General features: G+C 38.5%; 1 protein-coding gene across 1 annotated transcript; it reads left to right on the forward strand.

Annotated features, from left to right (window-relative positions):
* The first annotated feature begins 8,505 nt into the window (after positions 1 to 8,505).
* Positions 8,506 to 13,744, forward strand: LOC108934996 (forkhead box protein D3-B-like). Its single transcript, XM_018753244.2, has 2 exons — positions 8,506 to 9,676; positions 13,736 to 13,744. Exons 1-2 carry the CDS (start codon positions 8,774 to 8,776, stop codon positions 13,742 to 13,744), a joined length of 912 nt encoding a protein of 303 aa, XP_018608760.2. The 5' UTR covers positions 8,506 to 8,773.
* The last annotated feature ends 4,089 nt before the right edge of the window (positions 13,745 to 17,833 follow it).

Here is a 17,833-nt window from a genome sequence, read left to right on the forward strand (position 1 = left end):
TCACATGTGTGAGAGAGAGAATTTTGCACCATATTTAAACACACAGAGATAAAAATTGTGAGCTGTTGAGCTGTGATCTGACTGCAGGGGCTGAAAGCACCATGATGGACAGCTGTCCACTACCACCACCTGTCTAATGGATACCAGCTGTATCCGCATGAGGAGCAGTCCACACAGACACACAAATAGTGCCAGGAGAGAGAAGCAAGGATGCAAGAGTATTCTATGTGTTTGGCCATTATACAATCTTTTGGTTGACTGGTAGATGGTTTTTGCTGTTGCTGGTTTTTTATTGCCCACTAATTTCATTTGTTGTCTCCTACTTTGAAGGAATCATATAACCCGTTTTCATTGTTTGCTTTCATAGTAAAACCTGTTTGGTTCAGGAGAACCTGCTGCCCTTTTGCCTCTGCTCTGCTCATGTAACCACACCACCCTCCCCAAAAAAAGCTTTAAAAGAGCACCAATATAGAGAATTTTAAAGAGAATGTCTAAAAGTAAATAAAAAAAATTTGCAGCTTTCGAATGGCTGACTTTAAAACCTTTTGACATTCTTAGCTGTCTCCTGCCTTGTAGGCTTGTAGATTTTTCTTTTCAGACATTATATTGTACATTACATTTGTACATACAGCTCTACAAACTAAAACAGAGTTCTTTTCACTTGTTTCAAAACATAATACACTGTTTCTATGTTATTGCTCAGCATTTAGTTCTGAAAGCTCCGTACTGGTACCATGCTCCACTAGTCTAATAATCCTGAATGGTAGCTGATACCAGCCTGTGGTATGTTCACTCAGAGGGTGATTCAGTGTAAGATATCTCTTTAAAAAATAATTGGTGTGACACCGGGCAATATTCATTGATGCTCGATGCACCACACGTGTTTCTAATCACAGACAAGGACAAAAAAAGATCAAGGTAGCAACAGAAAACTGTGGAATGTGAGAAACCACACCAGTTCCTTGCACTTTTCACTGTTTTGGTATTTGACAAAAAGAAAACAACCGAGTTTTGAATCTGACCACATTCTTTAGTTTTGTCCGCTTGAACGCTCTGACCCCGATCACTCTCTTAGCTTTGACTCCTGCTTTGTTCTCGACCCAGACCACTGACCTCAACTGTGGCTCTGAACTCAGTTGTCTTTACCTAACCACTGTGGGAAAGACTCACCTTGTTTACATCCACCGACACCCTGGTTTTCTCTTCAACATCAACGTTTCTCAAGATCCTCACAAATGGGTTCTGTTTTGTTTGCTCCCATCCCTCACCCTTTCACAAAATAAACTTCAGCACTTGTATACACTTTGTCTCATGGGGATTTGTGACAGTAATGGCAAAGAGCATGCTGTTTATCCATGACCTTACATATCTTTTATTCGTCCTATGAAGTTCTGAAAATGTAACCACATATTGCAGAAGTAGCAGGAATCCTCAGTGAAGGGGAACTGAATGTAGGTTTTGCAGGCAGAGGTTAAGGTTCATTGTAAACTAAATTACACTGTCAGTATGGATCCTGTACGGGAAAATCTTTTTAATGTAATGCTAGATGTATGTGTCTGCAAATGCACCTCTAGGTCCTTCAAGAAAAAATGCAGTCCAACATAGTGCTCCTGAAATTTTTAAATGCTTGTTTACACTATGTTCCTTGCCTCTAGGAAAAATGTCCTTGAAAATTACACTCTCATAAAGATGACAAGATTAGTGTGTTTTTTTTTGGCAAAATGTACACACTGTCCATTGGTGGAAATCTGCTGTTATTTTTGTGCTCTGTAAACATGCCCTAAGCAGCCTGAACAATAGTCCCCTGTATGAAATATAAACCCAGTCTCATTCCTGGTTCTGTCTCTTACAGTCACAACTAGCATGCCCACAGCAACAGGCAGGAGAGCTGAATTGTAAACTACCCAAACATGTGCCTGTCACAGCAAGGAAATCCTTCCTAATTCTACTAATTTGCCTTTTCTGGTTTTGTGCATTTAGCAGGCGGTTGCTGCAATCATTAATGCACTTACTAGGTTACATATACAGTAAATCAAGAGTAGATGATCTGTCCTCGTGATATTTTTAAAGTAATGTAAAGTTCAAATGTTGGTAACTACTTTGACTTATCTCCACATAAGTACAGCGTTTTTCATTGTCATGACTTCTGTGATTAAAAATCTGACTCCCAGCTAACACTTAGCAAGGAGAAATGAAACTGCTTGCAGCTTTTGAGCCCACAAACATATAAACTAAATGTTTCCCCCTTTTTTAGTTCACTAGTAATAGCAGAAACCTGCATCACGTGCTGGCTCTTCTTACTGTACCTATTGTTCTTATTACCATACACTTGACTAGATGATAAAGATCTACTGCTCTTGCCTTAGAAGTGCTGAAATCACAGCAATTACATGTTAGTGAGTGTGTGTCCAAGAGCCTTTCCCATTACTGTCTGTAAGATGTTGTCTTGCTGGAAAAGACTTGGTCCATAATGGTCCTGGGCCATAATGAACAGTACAAGCTTCAGTTGTGAAAGCCAATGCAAGGAAAAATTGCAGACTTCACAGGGTTTCAAGATGATACACTGTATAATAAACTGCTCATTGTGAAGCTGAAATTATCTTCCAATCTACAAAGAATTCCACATTTTGTCAGCTCAGTACTGCTGTCTAATGGAAAACACTAGATCTTTTGTTGATGGGATAAAATTAATGGGGTGTAAAGCTACTGACCACCCAGAATAGAAGTGTACCATTTATCCTATGCTTTTTGTTTCGAACTATAATTGTATATGTTAACATCACTTTAAAGGTTCAAAGTATAAGGAAGAATGGATATCATTCAGCAAGAAAGAGGGCAAAAAGTGAATTAAAAAGCAGACATACATAAAGTCTGACTCATGTAGAAATAACTACTGTGGTCCATATCCTCAGTTTTTATTCATGCATCTTAACCAAGCCTAAAGGCCAATGTTGTATGAACTGTTGCAATGGAGTGGATCAAGAAGGTCATATTGTATCAACAAGCAATGTTTTTTTAAATATGAAAATAAAATACTAGGTGCACATCATGTCTTTTGTGATAGATTTTATGCATTTTATGTTTGCTAATTTATATGGGGAAATTTTAAATTCTGCTTATGTGCTAAGGACTCAACCAGTTATACGTAAAGGCCTGTTCAAAGCGACAGTACAGTAAGGTCTTTGGATTGAGGCTGCATGCTTCTATCATTTTTTAAAATCATGGACAAATGACACACAGACTTCATGTTATATGATAACTTCATGAAAGGTTGTTTTTTTGAAGAAGTCTTGCTTCAACAAAATTAGCTACCTGAGATTAGCATTTTATATGGGAAATTAGCATAAAAAGGCTTTAACCATTAAAACCAGCTAAAGGCAACAAACTCCAGAAGACAGGAGTAACTAGTTCCTGATTGTAGTGAACATTGCAATACATTTATAAATAAAATTTGGGTTTGGAGGGAATGAAAACCTTGTCATTTGTCACTAAAGTCCATGGGGAAATCCTTTTGCAGCACTGCTTTCCTATTGATGTTTCCAGAAATGTCATGACCATTATCATTATTATTGTCACCATGATTATTTTTATGTGAAATGATTCTTTGCAGTACTCAATTTTAAATATTTTATATTTTACTAAAGCTCTCTAGGTACTGCAGCTGCAGGACACTCCAGCAAAAGATACAATCACGTGATTCATAGCACATGGATCTTTTGACAAATATAACATACATGTGGGAAGCGAATGGTTGTCGAATGTTGAAATCATCTTAGATACAAGGGTCTTGGCTACGGTCAAAGTAAACTGTTTGACTTTACAAGTGCAACGTTGATATAGGAGTTGTGAATTCTGTTTGAAATGTACAAACAACAGCAAAAGAGCATTCAACTTTCTTCTTCAGAAGGGACCCGTCTTTGAACGTAAGGAGGCATATTCAGTTTCACATTCTGATCTTTGATGTAGCCTAACCTCTTAATCTATTGAGAGCTGCCTATTGAAAAACCTTGTTTCTGTGCCCTGAAAGCCTAACAAAGAAGGAAAGGACAGTCTTACTGTACCACAGTCATCTGACATCTGTTGTCAGTAGACAATAACCCCTTGTTTACAGCATGGAGTTTAAGGACAGCTGCATGATAAGGAAGTGGTGTTGCTTTGATGTCCAGTCTGCATGGACTGTGGCCTTTCACACAACCCGATGAACTTCTGGACTCATTGAAATCCATTGAGCTGAGAAAGTCTTCTGATTCTGGCACAGCTATCAGTACCTCCAAGACCAGTAGAGCCCCTGGCAGTGTCCTGAGATTAAATAGCATTTTTGTGGGGGCACTTTTGAAATCCCCACTACAACAGAGACCTCACTGCTGTACCCTCTGTAGAGACTGGAGGGAGTCCTTGCCTTTCCTTGGCCTGTTTTGCTTTCCAACAAATACCCAAAATGTTCAATGAGTATAAATGTATTTAAGCAAACATTTTAGGCAAAACTTGCCTCAAACTAGTAATCTGGAAGTGTTTGCCGAGAACTGGCCTCACATGGAGTTTTAATATGGGAGGAAAAATGGAAGTTTCAGATAATGAGCAGTGTTTCCTGCCTGGGGAAAGGTAAGGTTCACAGTGAGAACTGTCCTTTGAGTTTATCACTAAAGATTCCACATCTTCCCCAGTTCTGTAAGGAATAGACATATTCAGCTTATATACTGTCAATCATTTTAGAAATTCTATAATTTTTTTGGTTCTTAGCAAAAATAACATTTTCACAGATTTATTTTATTCCCCCCCCCAGTGAGTTTTGCTGGTTCTCATAGTTCAATCTGTGTTTTGCCCAATTTGTCAGTTTCAGTGACTCTCCCAGGGTCTGTGGGCTCTCAGGGTTCTCTCAGTTGACCCGCTGGGCTGTTAAACAGGTTAGTATGAACCGATCACTGGGCTGCTCTGACCCTTCCCAAAATATTTTCCCTGTCAGGCTAAAATATTTTTCAGTAATGGCCTGAATATAACAGAAATGTATAGTTTAGTTACATTCAGTTCAGTTTCAGGTTTTCAGCTCCTACACAGGTATTGTCGCTGTGATGGACAGTGACAATCCTCCCATGGTGTGATCCCCCCAGACTTTGTTCTTGTATAAAGTTTATGCTATTTTCTATTTGTCTTTCACCGTGAATTGTTGTGCATCTGTTCTTTGCATTTTGTAAATCATTACTACAAGTAGGTTTAGCATTTTCTTTTGGTGACTTTTGGGGAGGGCAACTGTGGTGCTAAAGACCCCCTTACTCTACAGTGTGTTGGAGAGCTTTGCCCTGTATGTCTGCAGTCTGGAGGTTGTGGTTGCTAGAGACATGCCACCTTGTTTAAAAAAAAAGAAAAAGCATGCAATCAGATTCCTGTCTCCACAGTCTGTCATTTGTAGTCAGGGCTGAGATGTTACAGTAGGTAAAATTTTCCACTCTTAGCTTTAAGAAGCCTGACATTTTTCAAGTTCTCATTTTTGTGTAGCTGATCACAAAAGAATCAATGGTTTGTATTCTGTATGAAACTTGTGGAGCCAAACATAAATTAAAAAAAATGAATTTGAGTTATTTAGTTATAATTATTTAACTTACAAAAAAGACTCCGCTAAAACTTTGGGGGGAAATAGTTGCATCAATATGGGGGGTGCGGTGGCGCGGTGGCGCGGTGGGTTGGACCGGGTCCTGCTCTCTGGTGGGTCTGGGGTTCAAGTCCCGCTTGGGGTGCCTTGCAGCGGACTGGCGTCCCATCCTGGGTGTGTCCCCTCCCCCTCTGGCCGTACACCCTGTGTTACCGGGTAGGCTCCGGTTCCCCGCGACCCCATATGGGACAAGCGGTTCTGGAAGTGTGTGTGTGTGTGTGTGTGTGTGTGTGTGTGTGTGTGTATAGTTACATCTATATACTGCTTCTTGCATGTTGTGATAACTCATCTGAGATTGGTCTTTAAATGGCAGATTTTATGCTCCTTGTTATTGATTTATTCTGAAACTAAATTCTTTGTGTTATGTAGAAAAGTTTAATCAATAGTCATGGAATTTGTAAGACATGGTTTAAAAATGTAACTTATGGTAAAATTACAAATTTCAGCTGTTAATGCCATGTAATGATGTCAAGTTGTGGGCCATGCAGCAGTATCTTTTTCTCCAGTTTGCAGTACGTAGTCTGAGTTCTTTAAACTTTTGCCTGACACAATTGCAGAATTTGTCTTCCGTGGGAAGATCTGTTGACTGGGCACTGACGCCAGTTCTGACACAAATTCCCCACCAGAATAGTCAATTACATTCAGCACATTAAGTACTTTGTAAACATTTGATACGTTTCAAAGAACAACTTCACTTGTTCGAAATGAAATTATCTTAATGTAAGTCAACTGACAAGGATAGCCCTAATTTCTAGTATAGACTGTTTTCAATTTAACGTGGAAATTTGGTTTTATATTTAAAACTCTTTGCTGTCACATGGCTTTTTCAGCAATTTAGCCAAGGATTTGTTATGCTGTGGTGTCCTGTTATTGTAAGTGAAGGCTTTCTGACTTGCTGCATTAATGGATATTTCCTACAAGAAATGACAATTTGCTTTCAGTAAAACTAAATGTTCCCTATGAATTCCTGTACACCGCATGCTCTTTTTATAATAGTTCAATTTACAGTTTTTCAAAGATACTTTCTTTCCCCCAGTGTGTTATTTTATGTATTTTTTTCACAATTCTAGTTTCAAAGATTTCCGGCTGGTCTACAAAGAAAAACTGAATTTTGGCCTTCAGTCTTTAGCCTTCAAAGTAGTAGGCAGCAAAATGCAGTAAGTAGAAACACAAAATGAGACATTTCAGTATTTACCGCTGAATTCTACTCTTGGAGAATGCAGAGTACTGTTGAACATTAATTCCAATATTTATGTTACTGAGCAGTCAGCAACCACTATTCAACTGGAGTTTGTGGGGAGTTACATTTTGACATAAATCAAGAGACATCTGATTCCTTCAGCCCTTATGGATGTGTACATGACAAGATTTGAAAGTGTCTAGAAGCTGATAAACATCAGATGCAGTATACTTATGCGATGAATCAATCAATAGAACTGAATAGAGGGTTGAGGAGATGTATTTTTATTATCAGTTTTAATTTTGGTGTAGATTGAAATTAATGAATAATAAAGTGATTCACTGGTGTCACATCAAGGGCTTGCGCCCTATCTTGCCCCCTGTTTCTGTGATTCAGCAGACCAGCAGTTATTAATGAATTGACTGAATTGTCACTTTATTGTTATTCTTATTGTTATGGGTTTTTCTGAAACATGTTAATGTTTACTATGGAGTTACAAACAGACTAGAGATATCAGTGTACAGACTTTATAACCAGAGTGGTTATATTGTATATTGTTATGGAAAGAAAATGACGTTTTACCGCAGTACACTCATTCCTGGAAAAACGGTGTTCATTATACTGTTAAATCACTGCATTAAAAATCTAGTTGTGAATGGATTGAAGAAGAAGAAGATTATTTCATATAAAAATAATGTAAAGTCGGGCTCTGGTCAAATGTCTTAAATAACACTGAAGAAATAAAATTCTCTTCGCTTATTTATTTTAATTCATAATATGGTTTATCGCAAATATTGAAATTATTATTTGTTATCGGAATTTCCCAAAGTGAATGCAATTGTAATGTTGCTGTTCTATAATAATGCATTGCGTGTAAGAATGACTCTGTTAACAAATATATTAAACCCTTAAATCTGTCGACCGTCCTCAAAATTCTTCATTGGCCTTCTTCTTGCTCTTATTATAAACTTATGTTATGGAAGGCAATGATTAATTAATATGATGAAGTACTGGTACACAGGATAGCGAGAGCGCTTTCCACACTCTTACTGGCCGAGCGCTGCCGCTGTACAGGCTACTCGGTGTGTGTGTGTGTGTGTGTGTGTGTGTGTGTGTGTGTGTGTGTGTGTGTGTGTGTGTGTGTGTGTGCTGCGCTATCGCAACGCTGAAAATCCACCAGGCAGCGTGAAGAACGAGCTGCGTGTCCTTAGAAATGGACAGATTGGCCTTGAGTTCTCAAGCCCGCTGAAATCCCGTTATTCCACTTATGATGAACGTTTCAGTTAAGCTTTGTCATGTGAAAATGCATGTTAAAACTATATCAAGTTTGTGGATTAAATTAAAATATTAATGATTTATTAATGATGCAAAAAGAAGTTACATTAAATGTATAATTATGACTGTTGCAAGATAATTCTTAAAATTTTGTTAGCGTACAGCTCATCACATGTACATAAAATATTCCGTAAACTTTGTATGAGTTCATTTAAAAAATCGACTACATACATAGGCTCCGGTTCCCCGCGACCCCGTATGGGACAAGCGGGTCAGAAAGTGTGTGTGTGCGCGTGTGTGTGTGTGTTTTCACACATGACAGCTCGTGTAGGGATTGTTAGGGTGGAGAAGAAATCGACAAGATCTTCTTTTGGGTCCTCAGAAAGGCGACTCAGCTGGAGCTTAAAAGGGTGCGACGTCACGAGAGCATGTGACTGTGCCAAGTGTATATTTCCGTCGCGCGTTACCGTTGACTGCCCCTTCTTAATCTTTTATTCACTTTCTTAGGGAAAGTTACTTCGAGAAGAAGCTACTGGGCTGCAGGAGCGTGGTATCACTGGGGAGAACGGTTCCAAAGCTGACGAGTGATCGTGGCACCTGCACGCGCTTGGCTCCCCCGGCGACCGCTCGAGCGCTTTTATGTTCGGTTGCTTGACTTCCGAGAAGCCGAAATGACCTTTTCTGAAGGCACCAACTCCAGGCCGATGTCTCAGCGGACTGCGGCAGCTGAAGATGCCCATATCGACGTCGTCGGAGGAGATGAGGAGGAAACGACGGACGTGGAAAGTGAGAGTGATGTCCACCACGGAGACCACGGAGCAGAGGAGATCAAGGGTTTGGTGCTCACAGGGAGCTGTTCTGAGCACCACAGTACACACGGAGCAGCCGAAGAGGAGACTAAGGGAGAGCAGAGTGACTGCCCGGGGGGTCCCCTACAGAATAAAGGGAAGAGCAGCGTGGTAAAGCCGCCCTACTCGTACATCGCGCTCATCACCATGTCCATCCTGCAGAGTCCCCACAGGAAACTGACCCTCAGCGGCATCTGCGAGTTCATCAGCAGTCGCTTCCCCTACTACAGGGAGAAGTTCCCCGCGTGGCAGAACTCGATCCGACACAACCTGTCCCTCAACGACTGCTTCGTCAAGATCCCCAGGGAGCCGGGCAACCCGGGCAAGGGCAACTACTGGACCCTGGACCCGCAGTCCGAAGACATGTTTGACAACGGGAGTTTTCTGAGGAGAAGGAAAAGGTTCAAAAGACACCACCAACCAGATCATGTTCTGCGAGACGAGACTGCCTTCATGGTGCAACACTTGGGTCCGTACGCGATAGGGAATCCGTACGCTCGTCGCTACGGCTTCTACCCGGCGGGGAGTGTGCAGTTCCCCTATTTGCCCCCAGTGGCTCCGATCCTCCCTCCACCTCTGCCGCTCTTACGGTCTCCAGACGTGAGCAGAAAATCCCTGGGGCTCCCGGCCAGGCGCAGCGTCCCAGTGCACCACAACAGTGTGGGATCCGGACCGACAGTGGAATGGGAAACCCCTGGCAAACCCTCTTTTAGCATAGCGAGTTTGGTAGGGGGGTCAAAGACTTTACACGCATGTTGGCAGTGTCCAGTTAGAGGACAGTCGGTCGTCTGGGCTCCCGGCCAGTGTCTCACTGTAACCAGGACATCAGTTCTTAACCCAAACATAATCCCTGGACGGGTCCCCCCAGGGTCTCGTCAGCACCCAAATTGCATTCCTCCTAGCTTTTAAAGTGCTTCAATAATAAACTGACATAAACTGAGCATAGTTAATTTTAAAGAAAAGGAATCACAGTGATTCACGCCCCCAGGTAAACGCGAGTGTGGGTGCTTTTTGTCTTTACTTCATAATCACTAACTATGTTTTCATATTTTTTCAAGTTCATTATCACGAGAAAAATTAATTGTGGTAAGAAAACAGCAAAAATGTGCTGCGTATGTGTGTGTGTAATTTTCTTCACTTTATTATATAATAACTGGACAAGACAATTTCTTTTTTTTTTTTTGTTTTTTTTTTTTTTGAAGACGTGACAACGAACTTAGTGAAACGAATAGCTCGCTTTCAGTTGAATAATTCACGAAACTGGAATGAAAATGTGCGTAAACTGAGGGTCTTTTCTGTGCAAATGCGTAGTAATTTAAGACAGTGTACATGACATATCATACATATAGAATAAAAACGACCGTCTTTTTTTCTGATACGCAAAAACTTATTTTTTGTAAACTATAAAACGGAAAATACCGGTCATGCTTTTTAAACATAACTTCTTAACTTCGGTGTCAACTTTTTAACTTCTTTCAGCACCCTGTCACGTGTGTGTAACAATTCGTTAATTTAAACAATTTGTCTGCAAGCGCCGGGCTTTAAATGTGACACATACAGGTTACCTTCAAAAAAGATTTTTTTTTCTCTCTCTCTTTTTTTCTTCAGTTTTGCGACAAAATTTCTTTTAAAATTAAATTTCAGACCGGGGGGAAGATGCCGAAGGGGACCTTTTTCAGATGCCAGCAGTAGAAAATGCATTTTGTTTGGTAGCACATCTGATCATGCATTACAGCGATTTACTACACCAGAATGTAAAAGTTCCTGGAAGACACCGCATCTCTTAGTGTGCGTACGTGTTTGAATTTAAGCTTTAGAAAAGCTCTGCCAGTTTTCTGAAACGGTTTTCGTGATTGTGCGCCTTTCAAATGTAACTATTGAGAACAGGTCTTGTATTGTCTTCAGACAGTTATCCTGAGAAAACTAAATATTATTCCATCCAGTCTGACACGTGGTGTCACTTGATCAGTAATCGATCATACATAACAGAGCTATTAAAATAACAAGGCTTAAGATTTGTTTCAGGAAACTGCCACATGGTGCAAACAAGTACATGTAACTATTGTCAAATTGTATGTGCGAACAAACGAAATGTGCCATGTATCCCCGTGTTGTAAAGTGGGCATTTCAATGTGTTCTTCACCTAAAATCTCTCCAGCTAATTACAGTAAATTTAGTTTGGAAACAGTACACCATTTGCAACAATGGATCACTTTCAAATGTTAGATTTTACAATATAAATTTTGTATTGTGCTATATTTTATTTCCAGAACATTTGCCATTTCGTAACTATTTTATTTTCATAGCTGTTGCAAGGAAATGTGAATAAAAATGGGAAATTAAGGTAGTGGCTCAAAACTCATTGTGTAAACAACTGTCGTCCCACCTCTCCTGGAAAGTCTTAGCTGCATATTCTCATGAGGGATGAAGTGTCTTGAAATGAGTGTGGTGCTCATGTAATGACAGTTATAAAAGTAGAAGCTATTTCTAGGGTTTCTGGTGGCCTAGTGGTTAGAGCTGCTGCTTTTGGACCTAAAGGTTGCAGGTTTGAATCCTTTCTGTAGTCACAGTACCTTTGAGCGAGGTACTTCCTCTGCATTAAAAATTACCCAGCTGTATAAAGCGGTAAATAATTGTAGGTAGCTCAGCATTTTAAGTTGCTTTGGAAAACTGTCAGCTTAGCTGAACATCAAGCCAATATTTAAAATAGTTTACTAGGCAATGATTTCCAAGCCCAGATTTCAAACGCTGCTTGTAAAATTTGTTTTTCATAATCAGTCTGCTTAATATACAGGCAAGTTTACAATTTTCTGCTATTCTGAGTGGTTGTCACATAGCACTTAAGCGCTAAGTACAGGCTATTGAGTGTTTTCTTTGAAATCTCATGATACTCTTGTGATGTGCAACCTACAAAAAATATTTCCCACCCCTTCTTTCACTCCCTCGGCTGTCAACATTGCTGTTTTTCTTTTCAAGTGGACAGACCCTACCAGGAAAAAAATCACAATTTTATTTTTCATCGTGGTGCGTTAGCTTGAAGACACTCACTTTTATATTTCAATACCATTTGACTATAAGTGTTAGTTTGTCAAAGACTGAAAGGTTTGCTCTGTATGGCCATCAATATGGGGTTGTACAAATTTATTCATAGCGTTTGAAAAGCATTATTAATGATAATTCTGGGCACGGCCTGCCATTCAAACAGTATAATAACATCTCTATAGTGACCATAAAACATAAATCAGCATATTAAAATATTTAATGAAGTCAATTTAAAAGAAACAAGACCTCTTCCTTTCACAAAATACTTCATTTTCCAGAATTAGCCATTGGAAAATAAAATTAAAGTTATGTCTATAGAGTATAAAGTGTATGTATAGCAAATATTTAGCAGATGCTTTGCTCTAAACAAACCTGTGTATAGCATTGTATTAATTTATACACATAGTTATTAGTATTCTGTAAACTAAATGTTCTGCCTTTCTCAAAATTAGCAAATTTTGTCAGGGAGCAACAAGTAATTCTTAAGCCTTTACAGTGTCCTTGACAAGATGGGTTTAGATAACTGTCTTGCCAGATTTCACACTTCAACAACTCGTGCAGTGTTTTCCTGTGCCGCCTTGAATAACAGTTTACTCTAAAAGCAAGTCTAAAAATGTCAAAGGCTCTATTCTCTGCCAAAGGAATAAGGAAATATAATAAACAGATCTTTTAAAGTAAACTTTTGACTTGAAACTGTTCACTTTATTGCTGTTAGTAAATTTTGTGAGCAAGATACATTTCATGAACACCATGTGATGAAAATGTGACATTCCATCTAGGTCGACTGCAAGCCCGTATTTAAGTGTCTGCACTGTAACAAATTGAAATTATTTTGGATGACCTTACAAAAAAAACTGGTTGAAGTCACTACAATTACTCCATTCAGTTTTTCATAGATCTTATTTATGTGGTTGAATCACAAGCAAAGTTTTCCTTAAGGCATACCATTTGCCTGGAATAATCAATATTATTCTACCCCAATAAGTTGTGGAATTGGACGTTTATATAACAAACAAATTTTGTTTTTCTTCAAGTTCTGCTAATTCTATGTACAGTTATTATGTCCACACATGCACAGGGAGAAATAAACAGAAAAACTAAATTAAATTATTTGATTTATTGAACTTGAAGTAAATTAAGCACATTATTTATCTTCAAATATCAGTTTTGTCCATGAATTAATGTTAATTTAAATAAATGGGGAAAATGTGACTCAGGTAGACAGTTCTACGTAATGTGAAAAAAAAATTACTGTTACAAAGAAGGAACTGTTGCAATAATGTCTATTTAATAAGTGATATCTGATGGAAAAAATACAATTTAATCTCTAAAAGTTTTTGAGAGAATTAGAATCGGAGTAAACTATTACGCATGCAAAGATGAGCACTTTTTCCGTTACTGTTCAATAACAATATGAATTTTTCCAGTGTCAGTCTCACAATGAGCTATTATTCAAACTTTTAACATAATACAAGTCAAAGGCAAAATATGCCACAATACTGTATGCATGCAGAATAAATATTTCAAATGTGTTTTTAAAAAACATTTATATTTTTCTTCAATACAGGTAGGCTAATATATTCACTTTTGGCTAGGTTACTCAAATAAATGATGTACAAATACACTTCTAACAGTTTTCTTGGACTAATAAGAATTCGGTGAACAAAGTAGAATTTTATAACAAACTTTATTTTACTTAAATTCTAAATTGTGGGCAGATGTAATGTGACTTTTCCTCCACAGGTCAATTGACTTTATTTACTATTCTTTCATTGCACTAAAAGGATTTGCAACCTCAACAAGCATTACTCATGAAACTCAATTTTTCTTTTAGTTTTACTTAATATGTATTAGTTCGTGCAACACAGAATGTCTGTTATTTTTTGAGCTGACACTACTTTGATCTTAGCCAAAGTGCTTCACAGTGAAGACGAGATATGTGAGTTACAACTGTAAAGCAATTTAAAATAAATAGCAGCATTTCCAAAACAATCTATCCGTATTTCATTACCACTTTTCTAGTGCAGAGTTGTGGAAGCACAGGATATGAGGCAGGATGTATCCTGGAGGGAAAGCTAGTCCATTGTAGGGTAGTCTCACACAGTACAGGCAATGTAGAGCTACCAGTACCCCAAAAACAAATGTCTTTAGACTGTGGGAGAAAACTGACCACCTAAAGAAAACCTAGCACAGAGAGAAGATGAAGGCTTAATACAGAATGAATCCATTTCAAACTCACATTTGAGAGACAGCCTCTTAAGAGACAGTGTCTTTATTTTAGAGTCATGAACACTGACTTGAGTTGAAGCAAGAGTGGCTTGCAGTGCCTTGGATGTTGTTCTGGAGTTCTTTTTTGCTCATTAACAATTTTATTTCATGCTTCTGGAGAGGTTTTGAGAACACATCTACTCTAAGGTAGAGTCAAGATTGTTCCAAACTTTCTCCATTTAATAAGTAGGGCTGATTGTGGTTTGGCTGAGGCCTTAGAAATGACTGTGTAATCTTGTTGAGACTCATAGGCTTCAGCAACTCATCTTCAGAACCCTTAAGAAATTTCCTTTAAGTGTGATATACTGCATCTCTGTGGAGCTCAACTTTGCCATCATGACTTTGCTGGTACTGGTTCTAGTTGAAAATTATTTCTGTCCCAAATCCTGCCTTGTTATATTCACAAAGCTGACTCTATCCAGTCAACTCCTACATTAGATTTATTACAGTTATAGGGCAATTGCTTGTTCACACCTAGGACTGCATGCCATTATCTTCCACACTAATGAAATAAACACAGTACTGGGATCACCTTTTCTCTCTCAGTGTCACAAACGCAGACGGGAGACAGGGAGAGAGGTGTGGACTCGATTGCGGGTTCGTTTATTTCGGGACTTGACAAGGGAGCAGATAAGAATTGTGCTCAGGCGTGGGCATGGTTGCGAGGAACGAGACAGATAGCCAAAACGATAGGAGGTCTAAAGCCGAGAAGTTGGAAAACAAGGGCCAGACAGGAATGGGGTGTACAAGGAGTCATGCTGAATCACAAGCCAAGCAGGTGGGCTCTGTGAGAGTCTGCAACACGGTGAGTTGGAGCAGTTTCTTTTATACCTGGCCGGTCTGATTCGTGGCTGGTGAGGTCGTTTGACTTGATGGCGTGGTTCCATTCATATACTACTAAAACTAACAAAAATATGTGAGCAAATTTAACATCAAAATGCTGCAAAAAATACATTTGAAAAAGTTTTTACACCACTACAGTTCTTTAGATAATTTTACTTTGTGTCTGGAGTTTTGTTATTATGGAACAGTTGGTAGTGTAGCAGTAAGGGATAATGAGTTGTAAACTCAAGGTTGTTGGTTTGAATCTTTTGCCTGTCCCCATGCATTAGTTTGGAGCAATGTATTTACACTGAACTACCGTAGTACAAATGCCCTGCTCTATAAAGGCCTAAACCATTGTAAATTACTTTGGATAAAGGTGTAAACTAAATGGCAAATTAATAAAATGACTTTGTTTGGGGAAGTGAGTACTATAGCAGTCAGAGACATGGTACTCCAGTAGGGTACTCTGAATCGCTTTAGAGAAAATTACCCCGCTGTAAAAATGGCAGAATAATTGCAGAAAGTTTAGCATACAAACCTGACTGGCTGCTTTGGACAATGATGTCAGATAAATATAATGACTGGAAATAACACTTAAGAGACTATGATCTTTTATTGGTTTTTATTTATTAGTCTATTTGACACTATCTATTTTAATTAGCACAAGGAATTTAGTTTGCAGATGTTTATTTTTCCATGAGTGAAAAATGTACATGTAAGGTGCTTGCATCGAGAGCATTTCCAAACAATAAAAGCCTAATTCTAAACAAAGTAACTTGATACCTGAGTAGTTTTTTATAAACTTTATTAATATGTTTATTATAACCTGATACTTTTTTGCTTATAGTCAAATCATTGTTTGAATGAGTGCTTTTATGTTTATTTGAATAATTTTTAAATAATAGTACTTTTACTTCCCTCCTCTGATCATAGAATTATTTTTTCTGTCTGATTTTTACTCTCTTATTCCTCTCAGTGCCTTTAAACAGATTCTGGTGGCTGTTAAATAATTGGCTATTATTCCAGTTTTTAAAGTTTAATTAATCTTAAGGTCACCTTGACCAGAACAGGTAACAGCCCCACAGAGCAGCTCTAACACAGTTGCATCACATTTTGCCTTTTAACTGTAACAAGTGCTCTGAGTGTGCAGATGTACTGATTTAGCCAAATACCTCTTGCACTCCAACAAGTGTACTCTGTCCCCCCCTAGTCTCGGAATCACACCACTTCACTCTGAGTAACTGATAGACTGGGTTCCCAGCCATGGAGTTCATACTTCAGTTTGTTTCTAAATCTAAAATTGCCTGTATCACTACATCATAGTCAATAAATGGTTATTAATAACAATGTCCCTTGATTTATTCACAAGTTCAGCTTTGTAAAAACTTCAGATAAAGGTATAATGAATTTTAATAATTGACTGCAAGAAATTTTTAAAAATTTATTCCATTTTCATCAGTCACCCATGCAAGGCTGCTGTGTTCCAGAGCCTATCCTGGAAGACAGGATGCCAGTCCATTGTAGGACTTTTTCTTAGTAATTAACTTTTTACATTAAAATTGTTTACCTTCTTTAATTTCAGTCATTTATTTTCCACAGCTTCCTCTTCAGTGCCAACTGTTGATCAATTAATTACATACATGTCTGCAATGTTCTTCAGCATATGGTCACTTTTATTTTACTTATCTATACAGTCAGAAATGATGCAAATGTACCTCAATTTATTTGCTGTATTGGTTCTGCAAAAGACTTTGATATCGGTATCATAAAAAAAGATGTCAAGACAAGTGGGTTTTCATCATTCCTCTGTATAGCTTGAATACAGTGGAACGAAATGTCGTTTCTCCAGGGCCATGGTGCAACACAGTACAGTACGCAAGACTATGTAAAGTGCAAATACACAACAGTGTGAGACACGTGCAGGACAATAAATATACAAAACGGAATAATAGATACACAGGACATTAAGATTTTGCATAAATATGCAGTTTTATTTCTTTATTTTATTGCATTAAAATTTACATCACATTTAAACTAATTTAAAATGTCTCAAAAGATGCTGTCTACACAATCTTCTACTTACTATTTGGAGCAGCTGGTAACATAGAGGTTAGAGCTGCTGTCTTTGGATCCGGAAGCTGTAGCTTCAAGTGTCACCTCCTGCTGTAGTACCCTTAAGCAAGGTACTTACCCTAAAACTGCTCCAGTAAAAATTGCCCAGCTGTATATGTAATGGGTAAATAATTGTAAGTTGCTTTGGAGATGTGTCAGCTGAATGGATAAATGTAATATTGATTTATTCTATAAATATGTGTAATCTTGCTTAACTTATTACTGATCACTCAGTACATCACACATGAGCTGTAAGTACTCCAGAAGTGAGTTTATTAATCTTGCCCCATCCTTCAGTTTTATTGCCAGTTACCATCTGGGAGTGGAAAAGTAAGTTTCATTTGCCGTCCAACAAACTTTTTTTTTTTTTAATAAACAAGGGAAGAAAATACACTCTGTAGATAATTGGATATCCTAAGGCAAGTTCACAGTGGTCCGCAGTGTATCCCAGAAGCACAGGATTAGACATCCTGGACAAGATGCCAATCAGTCACAGGGCAGCTGCACACATGCGCACACACTATCACACACACATTATAGGCAATTTAGACTCACCAATCCATCTGAAATGCATGTATTTGGACTGTGGGAGGAAACCAGAGCACCTGGCACCCACACTACTTGTTGCCGTACCAT

Source organism: Scleropages formosus, chromosome 3 (genome assembly GCF_900964775.1).
Source record: "Scleropages formosus chromosome 3, fSclFor1.1, whole genome shotgun sequence".
In the NCBI taxonomy this organism is placed as follows: Eukaryota; Metazoa; Chordata; class Actinopteri; order Osteoglossiformes; family Osteoglossidae; genus Scleropages; species Scleropages formosus.